This window comes from Tachypleus tridentatus, chromosome 12 (genome assembly GCF_004210375.1).
Source record: "Tachypleus tridentatus isolate NWPU-2018 chromosome 12, ASM421037v1, whole genome shotgun sequence".
NCBI lineage: Eukaryota > Metazoa > Arthropoda > Merostomata > Xiphosura > Limulidae > Tachypleus > Tachypleus tridentatus.
In genome coordinates this window covers 2,858,210-2,875,643 of record NC_134836.1, presented here as the reverse complement: position 1 = coordinate 2,875,643, position 17,434 = coordinate 2,858,210, and the positions used below count along the sequence as shown (strand labels likewise).

The following is a 17,434-nucleotide window of genomic DNA, read 5'->3' as shown; positions in this document are numbered from 1 at the left end:
CTGGTTAGAATCATTAGGTGTGAAATCCGTTTTCTAATTGATGAGTGTATATTGTTAACATGTTTTTTCCATGTTAGTTTTGTGTCAAAAGTGATGCCAAGGAATGTGATGTTTTTGCTCATGTTAGTGGTCATATTTCTGAGTGATAATTTTATTTTGTCTAGATTTTTTCTTTGTTTTTTTTTAATTTCCTGTAGAAGGTGATTGCTTGTGTTTTGGTTGGATTTAAAACTACTCTCCACTTGTTACTCCATGTTGAGACGTTGTTCAGTGATTCTAGTACGCGAGACATGGCCATCACTGGGTTTCTGGAGGTGCTCCAGATAGCGATGTCATCTGCGTATTGTGAATTATGCGTGTGTGTTAGATTTGGGAAAGGTATGTCACTGACGAAAATAATATATAGAAGTGGAGAGAGGACTGATCTTAGGGGCACTCCTGCGGTTATATTAAATGATTTAGATATAGTTTTATTGACTTTTACTTGTGCTGTTCTATCTGTTAAGAAATTTGATATCCATTTGACTATCGTGGGATTTATTTGTAGGTGATTTAGTTTGTATATGATGGCGTTGTGCCATACGCTGTCGAATGCTTTTTTGACATCTAGGAATACTCCGATAGTTACTTGATTGTTGTTAAAAGCTTTATACGCTGATTCGGTGAGTCGTGTAAGGTGATCCGTTGTTTGTCTATTTTTTCTGGAGGCATTTTGAGTTTCTGGAAGGATGTTGTTCGATTCGCAAAAATGGAGGAGACGGTTGGAGATAATTCTCTCCATCAGTTTGCCAAGGCAGCTTAACAGACTGATGGGGCGGAAATTATCTGGATTTGTTCTATTAGTTTGTTTCTTGGGGATCGTTGTTATGATGGCTTTTTTCCACGTGTCAGGGTAGTACCCGGTCGCTAGTGAAATGCTCATGATGTTTGTGAGGTGTTGTAGTAGGAGAGTGGAGCTTTTTTTCAGAATAATATTTGGTATTTGGTCATGTCCGGGGGAAGTATTTTTCAAGTTTTTGATATTAATTTTTAGTTCAGTTATGGTTATTTTTCTATTAATTGAACTTGAGTATGCTTCTAGTGTCTCGCCAGGGAATCGTGGTGAGAATGAAGCTTTGTTTGTATTTATGAAGTTGTTGACATGATGTTGGTGTTGTGTGTTAAAGTCGACTGAATTTAGGTCGCTAAAGGAGTATTCGTAGTAGTCAGCTAATAGGTCAGCTTTCTCTGCGTCCATCCTTGCGATTTTATTGTTGTGTGTGATATGTTGTAGCATGTGATTTGTGTTTTTGTCTTAAAAAATAGTATTGAATTTTTTCCAAAATTCTTTTGGATTGTTCTTGATTTTTTCTAAGTTTTTTACAAAAGTTTTGCCAATTAGTTTCTTTTCTTGTTTAATTTTTGCATTTCTTCTATTGATTTGTGTTTTGATAGATGGATCACGTGTAATATAGTGTTGTTCGTCTTAATTGTCTGCGTTTGATTATTAGTGCGTGAATTTCTGGTGTTATAGTCCATTGATTATGTGATTGCCTTCTTCTTGTTTTAGGGATTGTGTTTTTTATGGCTTTCTGTATGGCGTACGTGACTCCCTCTGCATACACCTATACCAAAACAGACTGGCTCACTTTCAATGCTACACTTGACTCATACTTACCCCACCCAATTGAACATGCTAACAACAAAACAGAATTAGACAATTATGTAAATCAAGTTACAGAATTGATTTCATCGTATGAGTCGTTGGCGGCTGAAAAGTGTGTAGGTGTATGGTCATTTATTAGGTGCATTTTGTTACTAGAAAGAAAAATTTTTTAAACACAACCCTCTGCGTGTGTTTCTGTTTCCCCTTAGTTCTGTATGCGGAGAATTAAAATCCCCAATAATAATTGGTTTGGGTTTGCGATTAACACATTTTTGTAGGAAGATAATGTCAATATCTTTAGTGGGTGAACAATATATGGCTAGAATCGGAAAAGTTAGCCGGTTGTTAAAGTGTATATTTATGCTAGATCTAAAGCAATCTTTTGTTGAGATTAAATGCGAAATTAGTCATTGTTCAGACACTGTAATATTTATAGCATTCAATTTTGTTTGGTTACAGAGCTGTCAAAAAAGAAAATCACTCATCTTGCCACATCCAACTGTCACATTAAGTCATTCAGGACTTGTTAATAGTTCTTTCTTACATTTAATTCTACATTATTTATAACCCAGAGTTTTCATCTATTAAATGATATATTTTATAAGGTTTTCTGAATGTAGAATTGTCAATTTGACTGCTAATCCAAACTTTATTTTCATGGGAAAGATAATGACTAACGATAAAAGCTTTCGTCGCATAGTTGTAAAGCCAAGAAAAAAAGATCTGTGTACATTATTTCTTGTTTTTCGTGTTAATTTTTTGTTTATTGCTGCAAAAGTAACTAAAATATAAAAACTAGGGTTCTCTTTACATTTCTTAAGATTAGATTACTTAAAATATATAACAATATAACAAAATATTTCACAAGGTGCTCAAGGGTGACATAATTCAATAACCTAACATGACCTCCTTGTTCTCCAAGTGATTTACAGCTTATAATGGCAGGAATGTTTAGGCATAGTTCAGAGGGTAATAAAACAATAAAATTTAATTATAAATAGATGCATGCTATTAAAAGTTTTCACAGCTACTCAAAATAAAGAAATGTAGTTTCATGTTACAATTTGAAGTCTTTATAGAAAGAAAAAAAGGTAATATTGATTTTGAGTTTGTGCATGTGTGTGTGTGTATTTGAGATTGGTCAATTGACTAATGCTGTACAGTGTTAGGGTAAAGAAAATAACAGATAAAATATATAGTTTTACTGAAAAAACATCTGAAATGTATTTAGGAGGTTTTACAAATTACACAAAGGAAATTTGAGATTTTTGAAATCAGATGTATTTTTTAGTTTAAAGTTACTTCCCACATACTATTCAAAACAAATAATCAATATATTCACAGAGAAATCTTTATTGTAGTTTAACAAAAATACTTTACTATTTAAATATAATTTTTGTTCTATATAAAAGGCATAATGTTAACTGAAAGCCTACCAAATTTTGTGAAGATATGCATAATATATTGAAAGTTAAAAGCATTAAATCTATAAAGACTTTCAACAGATACAGAGGACATGTGGTTGGTTAAGTGATCCCATGTCAAAAGAGTTAATAGAATGGGAACTACATGAGACACAATTGCAATTTGTAGTATAGTGGATGTTAATACCTCACATTTTCCATGGTGAAAGGAGCCATGGTAACTCGAACAATGTCCATGTAATAAGTGACCATCATCTGCATTCATGTCATTGTCTCCAAAGTAATTATTACACTTTTGTTGGTTATTATCTTACTGACAGTGTCTTTCATTTAACTTCTCTAAACTTACTTGTCCCTTCTTCTTGAGGAGCCTTGCCCTTTATTCTTATGATGCAAATCATGTCATTATCAGTAACTATGTAGTAGGAGCTTGGATTGCTAATTTTTTCATCAGTAGCATTCTTTGATCAAGAACCATTGGATTCTTCAATTTTATTGAAAGGATTTGTGATCGTATTTTTTCCCCTCACTTCTCATATCTCCTATACCCACTGCCTTCCCTCTGACCAGCTAGCATCTATCAAAGCTGGTTCAGGAACCACTGTATCAGCTGGCCATTAAACCTGTTCTACATCTTTCACTAGGTTGTTATTCCAGATACTTTGTTGTTCCCAAGAAAACTTGAAACTTGGAGGCCTGTCCTCAATTTGTCCTACTTCATTTGCTTCATTCAACTGCCCCACTTTACCGTGGAATCCTTTCTTTCCCTACAATGAGTGTTTTCTCTGGGCTTATGGATGATCAAGATGGATATTGCCAGTACTTATTTCCACATCCCTACATCACCATAATCTTATCTGGATCTTGAGTTCATCAATTTTGCATACACTGTATTAAAAGTTTTATAGTATTAAAACTATATAAAAATAAAAATTGCCTCATGGTTAGTCCCTGGGACTGAGCCTACTTTCTCAGTCATGTAGTCAGTCTTAGAATACATTAGAATTATTTTGTAAATCTGGTGTAGTTTAGGAGTTATCTTCTAAAGAATTTGTTACTATAAGTAAATATTCTTTGAAGAGATGAGTATTGAAAAATGTTGACTTGTCCATATATTGCTTTGTTATAAATTATATTTGTTGTATTTTCTCATTTACTTGCACTTACCGTATTTTGATTTTAGTAGTTGTTTACAAATTTTCTTTTTTTATCTTGTTCAGCTAAGAAGTGCCAACCCTAACATTGTTTGTGCTTTAACTTGGCGACCAAATTTTATTTCTTATGATGGTATTGTGAATGGGCAGCCACGATTCAGAGTACCTTGGAAAAAGAATTTAGCAGTGGTTGGTGACTACCTTTTGGATTGGTCTATCCATAGCTGGCTGTGGTATGTTACAGGTGTGTCTGTTGTTCTAATCCACAAGGATTGCATTTCTCAGTAAGTCAGAAAATTTTTTATTCTTTTGGAAAAAAACAAAAAACCAGTTTTCAGCTTTATGTATTTTTGTCATTTTGTGACCATACTCCAAGGCAGTGAGAATTAAGTAATAGAGCCAAATTTATCTTTAAAAGAAAATAAATATGCTACTTCTGTTTATATAAAATTTTGTAAATCATTTTATCATATAAATTTAAGCATTTAGAAGATAATCCAATTTCTTTAGTGGATTAGTTAAAGCTGTACTTTTCTGGTTTCTTCATACATATACGTTGCAGCTAAATAAAATATAAAGGTGATGGAAATTCTTTTATGATTGGTAAAAACCAATTAAAAATAATAACCCTAGATTGAACTACTTTTTTTTTTGTTCAGAGAATATTTAAGAATGTGGAATTCTCGAAATATTCAAGTTATTCCATGGACAGTCAACCATCCAACAGAGAAACAGCATTTTTTGAAAATTCTTCGCACTTCAGTTATAACAGATTCCATGCAGGTCAATTTTAGAAATACAGAAGCATTTTATTAAGATTTTGAATATTCTGGATTGGAAACCAAAAATGCTTATCTTGAGAGTTGAAATTGTTTCATGATCTTATGGCAAATTATGAGTTAAAATTTAATTTTTCACATTCTTTTGGAAATATAATTTAAGTGGGAATTTTCCTAATAATATATGATAAGAGATTTTGGGAAATATGTCACTGGCACTTTATATTGTAAAGTCATTTTCAATTCCATATAAAATGGCACCTATTTTAGCAGTGATTTAATATATAATTAATGGTTGTAAACATAGAGACACTTAGAACAGGTACAATGGAGTTGACAAACAATTCAAAACCTGCAAAAAATGTTCCTGGTATACTACTGAAAACTGAGAGATTTTAACAATCATTTAATGAAATACTGATGAATAGTAACTTTGGTAAACTAACTTGGATACATTTTATACACACCAAAAAAGGTTAAGAGAGTGGAATGAAATTTAATACTTTTTTAACATTTATGATCTCTGTAAAGTTCAGTTCTTTATCTGCATTATATAAAAAAAAAAAACTATTATAGTAAATGCTAATATCATTTTTTTTTCTTTCTTTCTTCTTTTCTTCCTGATTGTACATTCCAACACAACTGATGACAAACTGCATAAGCATATAGTTGATAGGTTTTATTCAGTCAGAACTCACAATTTGGTCACCAGCAGTGATAAAAGTTTATGGTGTTATTTCTTATGTATTGAATTGCTAGTCAAATGGGTTAAGATTACTCATAGCAAAATTACATTGTGACTTCAGTTTAACTATAAATAATCACTTATAACTGAGCTGTTGAGGTAAGATTGCTTCACTCATGCAGCACCTTATTTAAGAGTTTGTGCACAAGAGGCTTTATAAGCTCACAGCTATTCCATTTCTAGCTTTATGTGATCCTTCATATTTAAAGGAAGCTCAAAACATAAGCATTGACAATATAATATTTATATGAAGTAGAATTGATGTTGCTTTTTAAGAAAATATAATGAAAGAAATTAAGTTTTTAACAATATAAATGTTTATGGCAGCTCAAAAATTTTACAATAAGCATGCCTAATTTTACATGTTGTGCAAAAATGCACGTATTGCTTATCAATCTTATTCTAGTGCTGCTTATTTTCATACGTTTAGATTTTTAAAACATGTCTATAAAACTGTTCAGTGATTTTGGATGAAGCCTAATTTATTTAGGTTGTATACGGAACCCTTGGAGTACATCACCTACCAGACATTAGAGAAGGTTTTTATGAGGTAATCATCTGTCTCAACCAAGAAAGTATTGTAGAATAAACTGTGTATTTCTGCAGATAAATTGTGTGTTGAAACTTCAATAATTTCAAAGTCCATAATTGATAAATTATTTTAATCTGAGAATTATTTTATGAAGGTTTTATTACTTTTCAAAAGAAATCTTATAATGGATATCTGCAATGAATGGAAATTCTTCTTGCAATTTAAATTGTGTATGCTAGTAAAATAGAACTATCATAAAGGTTTCACCAAAAGATCTTAGCAGCAGAAACATGTTACTAGGGTAACAATTTCTGTGTTTTGGAATTGATTAAAAAATCAGTAGCACAAAAAATATGGTTTATGTATAATAATATAGGAAGGTTATTTGTAGTTTTGGAGTACTTGCACAGACAAAGATCTGCTCAAGTAGTTTTAATTGTCATCTCTGAACTATAAAAAGTGGGTAAAACTAAAATAATTTAAACATGCTTTAAACAACATAAAGTATGATGTTTACACTGTGGTATACACTGAATATAACAGTCAATGTTAGAAATTTAAAAAGCACTGTGGCACAGTGAATGATTAATTTAATATTAATCAAATTGTGTGTATGTGTGTGTTAGTCAAAATATTTATCCATCCTACAAAGGAGCTATATTGAAATATTCCAAAGTCATATGTTTCATTATAGAAATACTTTATTTTTCAATCAATTATAAAGTCTTTTGGATTTTTTTATAGTTTTGTTTTTAAGATCCTTTTTAATGCGTGTGTGCAAGACTATTTAGTGAATAGACTAATTTCTTGTTCATTTTTATGGGGAGATAAAGACAGCATAAATTTTGAGTTTCCATAGATTGAAAAGTTTAGTGTAAGTTAATAATTTTTTTCATGAGCAAATAAAATATCAGATTAGTATAATAATAAACAAAATAAAACAGGGCTATAAACCAATAAATCATTCTATAGGCATCACACGTTTTTTTGTTTAATATTTACAAACATTTTAACCCATTTAAATATTAAATGTAGCAGCTGTACATCATGTATTTCATATTCACATTCAACATTGGAAGTGGACTGTACTCTATACAACATATCAGCACTGAGTGGGTTAACATGAATACAATAACTTAGCCTTTTGGGTGTAACTAGAAGCATTTTACTGATAAATTTTTAGTTACAGAACTAAAATCACAAAATTTAAATAAAAGTTTCAAATGAGGTTTAGAATATTACAAAAAGTAGCCATTGCATGTGTTTAAGTAAAGAACTGGTAAATTATTTTGTTCCTCTGTGTGCTCAAGTAGATAAAGATATTGAAGTATAGAATATTATGCTGATTGTTTGAGATTTCTAAAATCGTTTGAAAACTTTGAATTAATGTGCAAATGTAAGAACTTAATTTTTCTGTCTATGAAAGTAGGAAAAAAAATTCAAATGTGGTATGTAATGCTTATTGATAAAGTTTTCAAACATTATGTGAAAATATTGAGTTGATATGCTGAATATAAGAACTTAATCTTTTTTCTGTGTGTGAAGATAAACCTGTTGCAAGTTTGTTTTTTGCAAGGAGTCAAAAAAGTTCAATTTGTGAACAAAGCAGCTTATTATGTGTTTAAAAAAAAAAAAGAATTTTAAAACAAGTTCTAATACATTATTTTGTGTTTTTTGTGGGAAATGTAGGAAGACAAAAGGGGTTTTGTAATCAAAGATTTATCATGGAAGTTTCAAAACTAATATATGCTTGTAATTTACTTGCAAATTTTAGGCATTGTATAGTTTAACATTTAGACTTTGTTTTAATTACTAGAGTTTTCTTATTAGGTGTTTTGATTAATTAGCAAAAGTACCAGGCTTTGCTTGGATTATAATGTTGATAGTATGTGTATTATGAACTCATTTTAGCATAAATGCGTTTAACCTGTGTACTTTTGTTACTAAACAAGATGATATAAAATCCATTGTTGGAATGCATTGTTACCAAAATGCACTGGCTTCTCTATATATTAGATGTTATACAAGGAACCACTTCTTTTCTATGTGGTCTATCTCTAAGTTGCCTCACTGAAAAGATGTGTATGCCCACATTCAAATAGATAAGTAATAATATCTAGATTCACACCCTCATGGACTATTTGGTAATAAGACCCAGATATACGCCATCAGGGTCTACTTGGTATGGGTGCAAAAGTTTAGGTTTCTAGGTTTTTTTTCTCTTCCTGGAGCTATGATGACCCCCACAGATAAACAGAACAGAGATGTTCTTTTATTATTATAGAAGATTTTTCATGCAAAATTTGTTCCATAATTGTGATTTAGTATGATTTATAGTAAGGATACGTAAAACTTTACCAGAGTAATGCTTAGCTTCTATTGTTATAAAGCAGGGGTGTGCAACAGGCGGCCCGCGGGCCACAACCCGGCCCGCCAAGCCATTTAGTGTGACCCTAGTTGTTGTAATCTAACCATGTGGCCTGATCTGTAATCCAACGCAAATGGAATATTTTTAAAAGCATCGATCCTACGGGATTCCCAGGCTTCGACTCGACAAACTTCTAAAATTATCTTTGCTAGAGAGGAGCAGGCCGAATTCGATTGGTCGGCCTCCTTAGGGCATGAATAGGTGACGTGCACTAGCACTATTGTCTACGACTCAACGTCATGTCCTGAACCTCGCCTTCGCCCGCTGGCGACAATTTTCCCTAACCTCTGCTGTCCGTCATTCATTATTGGTGAAAATTTTATTACCTTTTACAGTTACTACAAGAGATTGAAGGTAAATTGATTATTATTTAGCATATTGTTGTGACTTTACTGAATTTATTAAAATTTTGCTTTCAGATGCATCTGATTCTATGTACAGTGTGACCTCGTTATTCGCGGGGTTACGTTCTTTACCCTCCCGCGAATAGCGAAAACCGCGAATATTGGATGCAGTTTTAAAACGTATATGTATGCGATTATATACTATATGAAATGCTTCCCAAACACTAATGATACTTATACTCATTGATGCAGTAATAATGTAGCAATATTGCATACTGTTATGTATTTCACTAAATTGTACCGTGCGTTACCGGGCTGTGCTTTGCCGTTTGCGTTGTTGGGGAAGCTGAGGCAGTCAGCCAATAGCAGTCCAATCTTGTTTGGTGAAGACGACAATTGATAAAACGGCTTGATTGAGTAAATACAACAGAAATCTCCTCGAAAAGCCCTTTCAGTCTCTGTGACCTACAAAACGCAGTTCGCGCATAACCCGCGAATATGCGGGGCCGCGAATGGCGAACCGCGAATAGGCGAGGTCACACTGTATTTTGCTATTCTCAATTAATTTAAGTACCGGAAGGCTATGATCGGGATGCCAATTTAGAAACATGTGTTTCTGTCCATAAGAGGTTCCATGTGTAAATAAATTCTATGTTTTTTCTACTTTGCTATTTTCGTGAGAATAATTTTTGTTTTGATTTCAGGGCTAGTAAAATGTCAGCAGTTAAGAAACGAAAAATTGATGATGAGGGAAGGTTATTCAACAGTGAATGGTGCACAAAATATCTTGTTGTCCCACATAATCAAGGTGTTGTCTGCCTCGTCTGTCAAACTACAATTGCAGTCATGAAAGAGTACAATATTAAGCGACATTACGCAACTAAGCACTCCTCCCAGTTTGATGAAATTGTTGGTCAGGCACGAAAGGACAAAATTGAACATTTAAAACATCCATTGAAAAGCAACAAGGTGTTTTTACCACTTTCAAGAAAAATTCAGAACTGGTGACAAAACTGAGTTTTAAGCTTTGTGAATGTATGGCAGAAAAGGGAAAGCCTTTCAGTGATGGAGAATTTATTAAAAATTGTTTAACAATATTCACAGAATATGCATGTCCAGAGAAAAAATATTTGGTGGAGCAAACTAGCCTTTCCCGCTTTACTGTCTCACATGGGACAAAAGATCTTTCAGAGGACATCAAAGAAACTTTGAAAGAGAGATTGAATTTGTGTGAAGCTTTCAGTCTGGCTTTGGATGAAAGCACTGATATCAATGACACATCCCAACTTGTCATTTTCATCAGAGCTGTTACTGCAGGCTTTGATGTTTTCGAAGAGTTTTTAGATATAGCAAGCCTTTCCTCCACAACCACAGGACAGGATATTTGTGAACAAGTGCTTAAGGTTGTAGAAAAGTTTGAACTGAATCCTGATGAGCTGGACAGTGAGTATTCAGATGTTTTGTACTTCTCTGCTGTACGTTGGCTTAGTAGAGCTGCTACTTTGAAGAGATTCTGGAATCTGCGAGAGGAGATTAAGTTCTTCATGGAGAGCAAACGTCAGAATGTGGACTTCTTGAGCAATGAGAACTGGCTGAATGACTTAGCATTCCTCACAGACATTACACAGCATCTGTCTGATTTAAACTTAAAACTACAAGGGAAAAGTCAACTTGTGAATAAGTTGTTTGAGCATATTTGTGCTTTTGAGAAGAAATTGGAACTTTTCCAGGTTCAGTTGAGAAGAGCCATATTGACCCATTTTACATGTCTTGCAACCAGGAAACTGGAATTTCCTAATCTGGATTGCACCAAATATGGAACCAGTGTACAAAAGCTGCGTGATGAGTTTGCAAACAGATTTCCAGATTTCAGACAAACTGAAATTAGATTGAAATTGTTCGCTCAACCTTTTGATTTGGCAGTGGAAGACAGTCCTGATGATTGCCAAATGGAACTCATTGAACTGCAGGCTGACATGGACACTAAAAGGAAATTCTCTGAAAACAGTTTGCTAGACTTTTACAAACTCTGTGTATGCGTGAAAAGTTTCCCAATTTGTCCGTCATGCACAAAGAATTGCCTCCCTTTTTGGTAGCGCCTACTGCTGTTAGCAATTTTTCTCCAAAATGAAGCTCATCAAAACCAAATGTAGAAGTCAGCTGACTGATGAACATTTGACCAGTCAGTTAAGAGTGGCAACCACTTCTGTCAAAGCTGATATTGACAAGCTCTGCAAGGACTCTAAATTTCAAGTGTCGCACTAAAATGATCACTCATGCAAAAATATAAAATATTATTGCTTGCATTTTTAGAATTTTTTTTAATTTATTGTGCATGTACACGAATAAGCTTGTTTTTTAAGTGGCCCCGCTTGATTGATGAAGTTGGTTATATGGCCCACCGACGAAAAATGTTGCACACCCCTGTTATAAAGCAACTTGACTTATTGTCCAACTTGCAATTTATATTACTTTTTGTTAGATGAAAAGTTATATAAGTATACATATAACGTACAGTTCATAATTTCTAAATGGCAGAACAAATGTAGAGGTTTGTATATTTTCTTTTAAAATTACTAATTTATTGTGAAGGTGACAACAAATTCCTACTATTATGATGAACCTTTTTTCTTTCACTAATCAAGTGTATGCTATATGTAATGATTCATTGGATATGCTCATAGTTTTATTATTTGGAAATAATTGTGTTGAGAAACTGTATGTCTTTAATTATCTTCAAATATGTAATTGTACGAATAGACCATATGCATGATATACATATTCTGGGGTACAAAATGCTCAAAAAAATATTGGGACAAATTTATATATATTATTAAATATGTTCTATCACTAGGTGGATTCTTTTGTAAAACTATTGTAAAGTCCAGTCCATGTAGCGATAAGTTCATTTATTTCTTCAACAAGAGAAGAACATTTGTTATAGGCTGTGTTCCATGTATGTCTAACTTCACAAATACTTTTTGTATAGAAATTCCAAGACTAATGACATATGTAACTCACAAATACAAAAACGTTCTTGTAGAATTTCAGTCACACTATCAAACTGTCCCCAAATTCAGTCATTTATTGAATGCTCATTAGTTACTCATAAATTAACTGCATCACTGGGTTTCATTTTTATATTATTCTCTTATTGTTATGTCCTGTGTAAACTTACTAGATTCTGTAGAGGCCATAACTTTCAAGAACTTTGTAAATTAACCCTCACTAGCAAACAAACATCTAAATCAAAATCCTGAAAATATAACTTACAAGACTGACTTTTCTGTGCAAATATGCAAATAAAATGGCACACTAAACTGTCCACCCATATTTTTTTTGTTTTTTTCTTAAAGTTATTATGAACAAATAGAAAGTCTAATGAATACACTGGTAGCTTTCTTCTTCTCTGGTGGTCCCATGAAAATGGTGTTGATAAGAATGTGACTACTTCCACAAGTAAATTTTTCTCTGCTGGTGATGGTTTGTTCACTGAAATACTCCTAAAGATAATCACAGTGAATGACCTTCAGCTTGGACTGTCTATTCTGTTTTATACTGTAAACTACACCATTGATTATATATGCAAAAACGGCTCGTTTGGGTTGAGAAAATATTTGACGTAGAAGAGCGAACAACGTTTCGACCTTCTGCGGTCATCATCAGGTTCACAAAGAAAGAAAGAGGTAACTGACCGGAAGCTGACCACATGTTTGTAAGGGGTTGTGTAACTGAGTGTCGGAATGTAGAGGGCGGTGTTAGATGTTTGAATATATAATTTTATTTTATTATATTTAATATAGGTATAAAGGCGTTCCTTTGTATTGGTTTATTTTGGGTTTAAGTTGTTGTATAAGTAAGGCTTCTTTAATTTTGCGTTTGTTTATGTTTGTTTCTTTATTTAGTATTTGAGTGTTTTCTATGGTTATGTTGTGTTTATTTGACTTGCAGTGTTCGAAAACGTGTGAAGGTGACTTTTTATGTTCTTTGAATCTGGTTTCCATTTTTCTACTTGTTTCTCCAATATAGAAGTCGTGGCAGTTATCACATTGTATTTTATAAATAATGTTGGTGTGGTGTTTGTCATTGTAGTTTTTACATAGTATAGACCTCAGTTTTGTGCCTGGTTTTTGAATAAATTTGGTATTAACTGGAATGTCATATTTTGTTACTAGTTTTTGCCAAATGCTGGTTATTTTCTTCACATGTTAAGTTAATGTGAACTTCACATGTGAACAGGAAGAAAACAATCAAATATCATTTCTTAAACCTCAAAATTACAAGAACCAATACACAATTTAAAACAGAAATCCACCGAAAAATCACCCATACTGGACTATACATTCCTTGGGACTTAGCACATAAAACAAAACAAAAACTTAACATACTAAGAAACCGAATAAATACAGCCATAAAACTATGCTCACCAGATAAAATTAACGATGAATAGACAAAATAAAACAATACTTGATCAACATCAATAAGTTTCTTCCACAAACCATAGAAAACATTATACGCACACACCTAGACAGAAAGCAAAATCAACCAACAAAAGTAAATATATCTCACGAATCACAAAATCACGAAACCATATATTGCTGCATACCATATATTGCCGACATCAGCAGACAAATAACCAGCATTTGGCAAAAACTAGTAACAAAATATGACATTCCAGTTAATACCAAATTTATTCAAAAACCAGGCACAAAACTTAGGTCTATACTATGTAAAAACTACACTGACAAACACCACACCAACATTATTTATAAAATACAATGTGATAACTGCCACGACTTCTATATTGGAGAAACAAGTAGAAAAATGGAAACTAGATTCAAAGAACATAAAAAGTCACCTTCACACATTTTTAAAACTGCAAGTCAAATAAACACAACATAACCATAGAAAACACTCAAATACTAAATAAAGAAACAAACATAAACAGATGCAAAATTAAAGAAGCCTTACTTGTACAACAACTTAAGCCCAAAATAAACCAATACAAAGGAACGCCTTTATATCTATATTAAATATAATAAAATAAAATTTATATATTCAAACATCTAACACTGCCCTCTACATTCCGACACTCAATTACACAAGCCCTCGCAAACATGTGGTCAGCTTCCGGTCAGTTACCTCTTTCTTTCTTTGTGAACCTGATGATGACCGCAGAAGGTCGAAACGTTGTTCGCTCCTCTACGTCAAATATTTTCTCAACCCAAACGAGCCATTTTTGCATATATATTTCTCTACAAGTGGATTTTCTCGACATTACTACACCATTGATTATTTTGAGTGCAATGTGTAACCCTTTCAAATACTTGTTTAACTTTCAAGCTCATTCATTCTTGTGGTGGGTATTGTACAGCTATGTCATGTTACAATGATAAAAATCCAATCCAATATTATCTGTATCAACATCATATTGACTTTTTTTTTTTAACTAACTGGTTGAAGTTTTTTGAATAATGTATAACTTCAATAGTTATTTTTCACACTCTCTGCATAGTTTCTTTGAGACTGTCTTCTGGATGCGAGTAAAGAAGATCCAATTGTAATTCAAGTTCTCTCCCAAAGAAAACTGGTGATGATGTGTTAACTGTAACTGCATCTACTGCTGTTTATTAATTAACAAGTAACACTGGAATATATCGATCCCATGCTTTCTGATGTTCACCCACATAAATTGCTTACTGATTCCAAAATGTAAAGTTCTTTCTATCCATTGTGTCATCATAAGATGTTTGTTCCGATATTTTTTATATCAAGGATTTGACATATTTCTGCAAAAAAGACTGATCCATGTTCCATCCCTGATCTTAGTGAATTTCCATAGGCATGCCAAATCTTAAAATATAATTCACTAACAAGTTCTCTTGCCAGTGTTGCTGCTTCTTAATTACAAACAGCATATGCTTTTGGCTGTTTGGTGAAATATTTCATTACAATATGATTTATTTATTCCCAGTGCTACTTTTTGGCAGATATCAGCACATTGACAGCAACCCTCTGAAGTGGTGTTCCAACACAGCACTGTTCTAACTGCCATGCTCATTCTTTTTGCTCATGGCATAGTTCTAATGATTTACATCAATTCTTTACAGGTCCCCATCCAGCATCATCATAATATTCAAATGTTCAACTGTTGAAAGGTTGTGGAAATGGCAGTACTTTGGAATATATAGATTGTGGAAATATCAACTATGGTCATTGTTTTTATCTATTTGTATCTTCTGATTTCCAGCATAACCAGCCATCTTGTAACAAATCCTACTGTGCAGAAAGTGAATACTGTAAATATAAAGCATTGTACCATGTAAAAAATGCTTCTAATTTTTGTTTGAGCCTTAAGTCATTTCCATTATTACCTATATGGGAAAACGTTTACACACAGTCATATAATACAGCACTGAAACAGCTGGTGACATTTTGCTAATACAAGAATAAGGGCTTGTTCTTACTTCGGTTTGGCTAGTGCTTGTTTACAACCAACAGTACAACAACAAGTATTTGATTTTTTCAAGTAACTTGTGTAGAGGACAAACTGCTTGAAGAATGATTTTATGATGATAGTAAAAGTATAGGCCAAAAACTTCTATTACCTCATGTCTTTGACACTGACCAATTTTGAGAAATATAAATAGATGTGTAGAGTATAGACACTCCCTCTGCTGACTGTGTATCACAGGAAACCCTCCTTTTGTCAAACAATTCATAGTTTTGGTGATTAGGTTAAGTTTATTTTTCTTTCTTTAATTAAGAATTTTTCTTATTCCTTCATTTTAGAACCAAATACACTCAGTTTATAACCGCCATTATACTGTATGATGTTAAAGAATCGTACTTTGTAAATGAATTATCTCACCATGAGGTAATTAACAATTTCCCTTATTTTATTATAAGTAGTATAAGCCTAGTATTATCAAGAATAACATGGAATCAAGGAAAAAAGCTTTTGTCACTGTGTATGTAACTGTCTTTTACCAAAGTATATGTATTCAACTTAATCTGGTCATTGAAAATTACATATTAGATAAACTACAGAAATATTGCGTATAACAAAACAAAAAAAACATTTGACTGCTAAACATATCTATTATATAACTTGTAAGTATAATTTCCTAGCAAATTTTAAACTAACCCCTACATATAAATATAATTTTATTTAAACTTGCTACAGTCGTTTAACGGTTCATACTGTTCAATTACTTTACATAGGTTGCATTAATGAAGCAAAAAAGTTTTTCTTCTAATTAATTTTTCTGTTGCATTTTAATAGTTTTTTTTTTATTAAAAGCCAACCAATTTCTTTTATGCGACATTAATTGTAAGGTGTTTGTTTACTAACGTACTAGTATGGGTCGGGCATAGCCTAGTGGTTAGCATCATAGACTGCAGGCCGAATGGTTCGTGATCCGAGACATGATGCCACTGCATAAATATGCACTATATTCAGCTGTGAGTGCATTATAAAAGTGACTGTCAATCCATTTGTTTGATTGAAAGAGCGAGACAAACATTTTGCAGTGGTAGTTACTGTTAGCTAGTTGATTTTCTCTTGGTCAGGTTTTCTGAACTGGAATTAGACCTCGTGTGCCTAACGTGCCATTCAGATCCAAAGTTACAGCTACTTTTTTTTTTTATATTTTATGCAGCTTTTTAATTTAAGAAACAACGACAGTTACTTATAAACATTTCAGAATTGAAAGAATCCCAACTACGAAAACTGGCTGGGCAAAACTCGTTTTAAAAGTGAAAATACTTTCTTTTTCCAGTAGATTTATAAAATTTTCTCATTAACTTTGTTTATCAGAGTCTGCGCTTTATACTACAAGATTATCACGTTTGTGTAATATGCAAATATTAAATATCATATTATTGTAGTATTCCCTATTTCCTCATCCCCAGTGGCTCAGATGTAATTCTGCCGATTCATGCTGCTAAATATTGAGGTTTGAATACCACGTAATCGTAATAGGCACAGCATGATTAGCAGCTCAGTCTATACCTTTTGTACTGAACTACAAATAAACAGGCAAAAAATTTACCGTTTCACAGTCTTCCTGCAGAGTAGTCAGTTAGACCCTCTAACTGAAAGCTCAAATTGTCTTATTTTTCTTCAATCCAGGCTGTGCATTTCCTCTTAAATTAAAAAGTGTAAGGTAAAATAAAACTCAACATTTACCGTTAAATAAAGAAAGTAAAAGTTAAAGCTAATAAAGTATAAACAATTACAGTACTTGCTTTTCACAAACATTACACTCGTGTTTTTTGTTTTGAATTACGCACAAAGCTACACAATGGGCTATCTGTGCTCTGCCCGCCACGTGTATCGAAACTTGTTTTTAGTGTGTAAGTACGCAGACTACCACTGTGC

The 17,434-nt window shown here is 32.8% G+C and overlaps 1 protein-coding gene across 4 annotated transcripts in view; it reads left to right on the top strand.

Moving 5' to 3' along the window:
* The window catches only part of LOC143235180 (glycerophosphodiester phosphodiesterase 1-like), a 34,869-nt gene extending 18,684 nt beyond the window's left edge, over nt 1-16,185 (top strand). The window contains exons 5-7 of one of the 4 annotated variants that reach the window (XR_013018961.1): nt 4,290-4,507; nt 4,883-6,297; nt 9,756-9,867. Coding sequence is in view for 3 of the 4 variants with exons in the window: in XM_076473076.1 (XP_076329191.1) it covers nt 4,290-4,507; nt 9,756-10,059 (522 nt within the window). In the remaining variant the exon portion in view is untranslated. Of the gene's footprint in view, nt 1-4,289; nt 4,508-4,882; nt 8,272-9,755; nt 10,060-15,161 lie in introns of those variants that run through there. The other 3 variants (XM_076473078.1, XM_076473076.1, XM_076473077.1) reach the window with 3 other exon arrangements.
* Nucleotides 16,186-17,434: the final 1,249 nt, after the last annotated feature.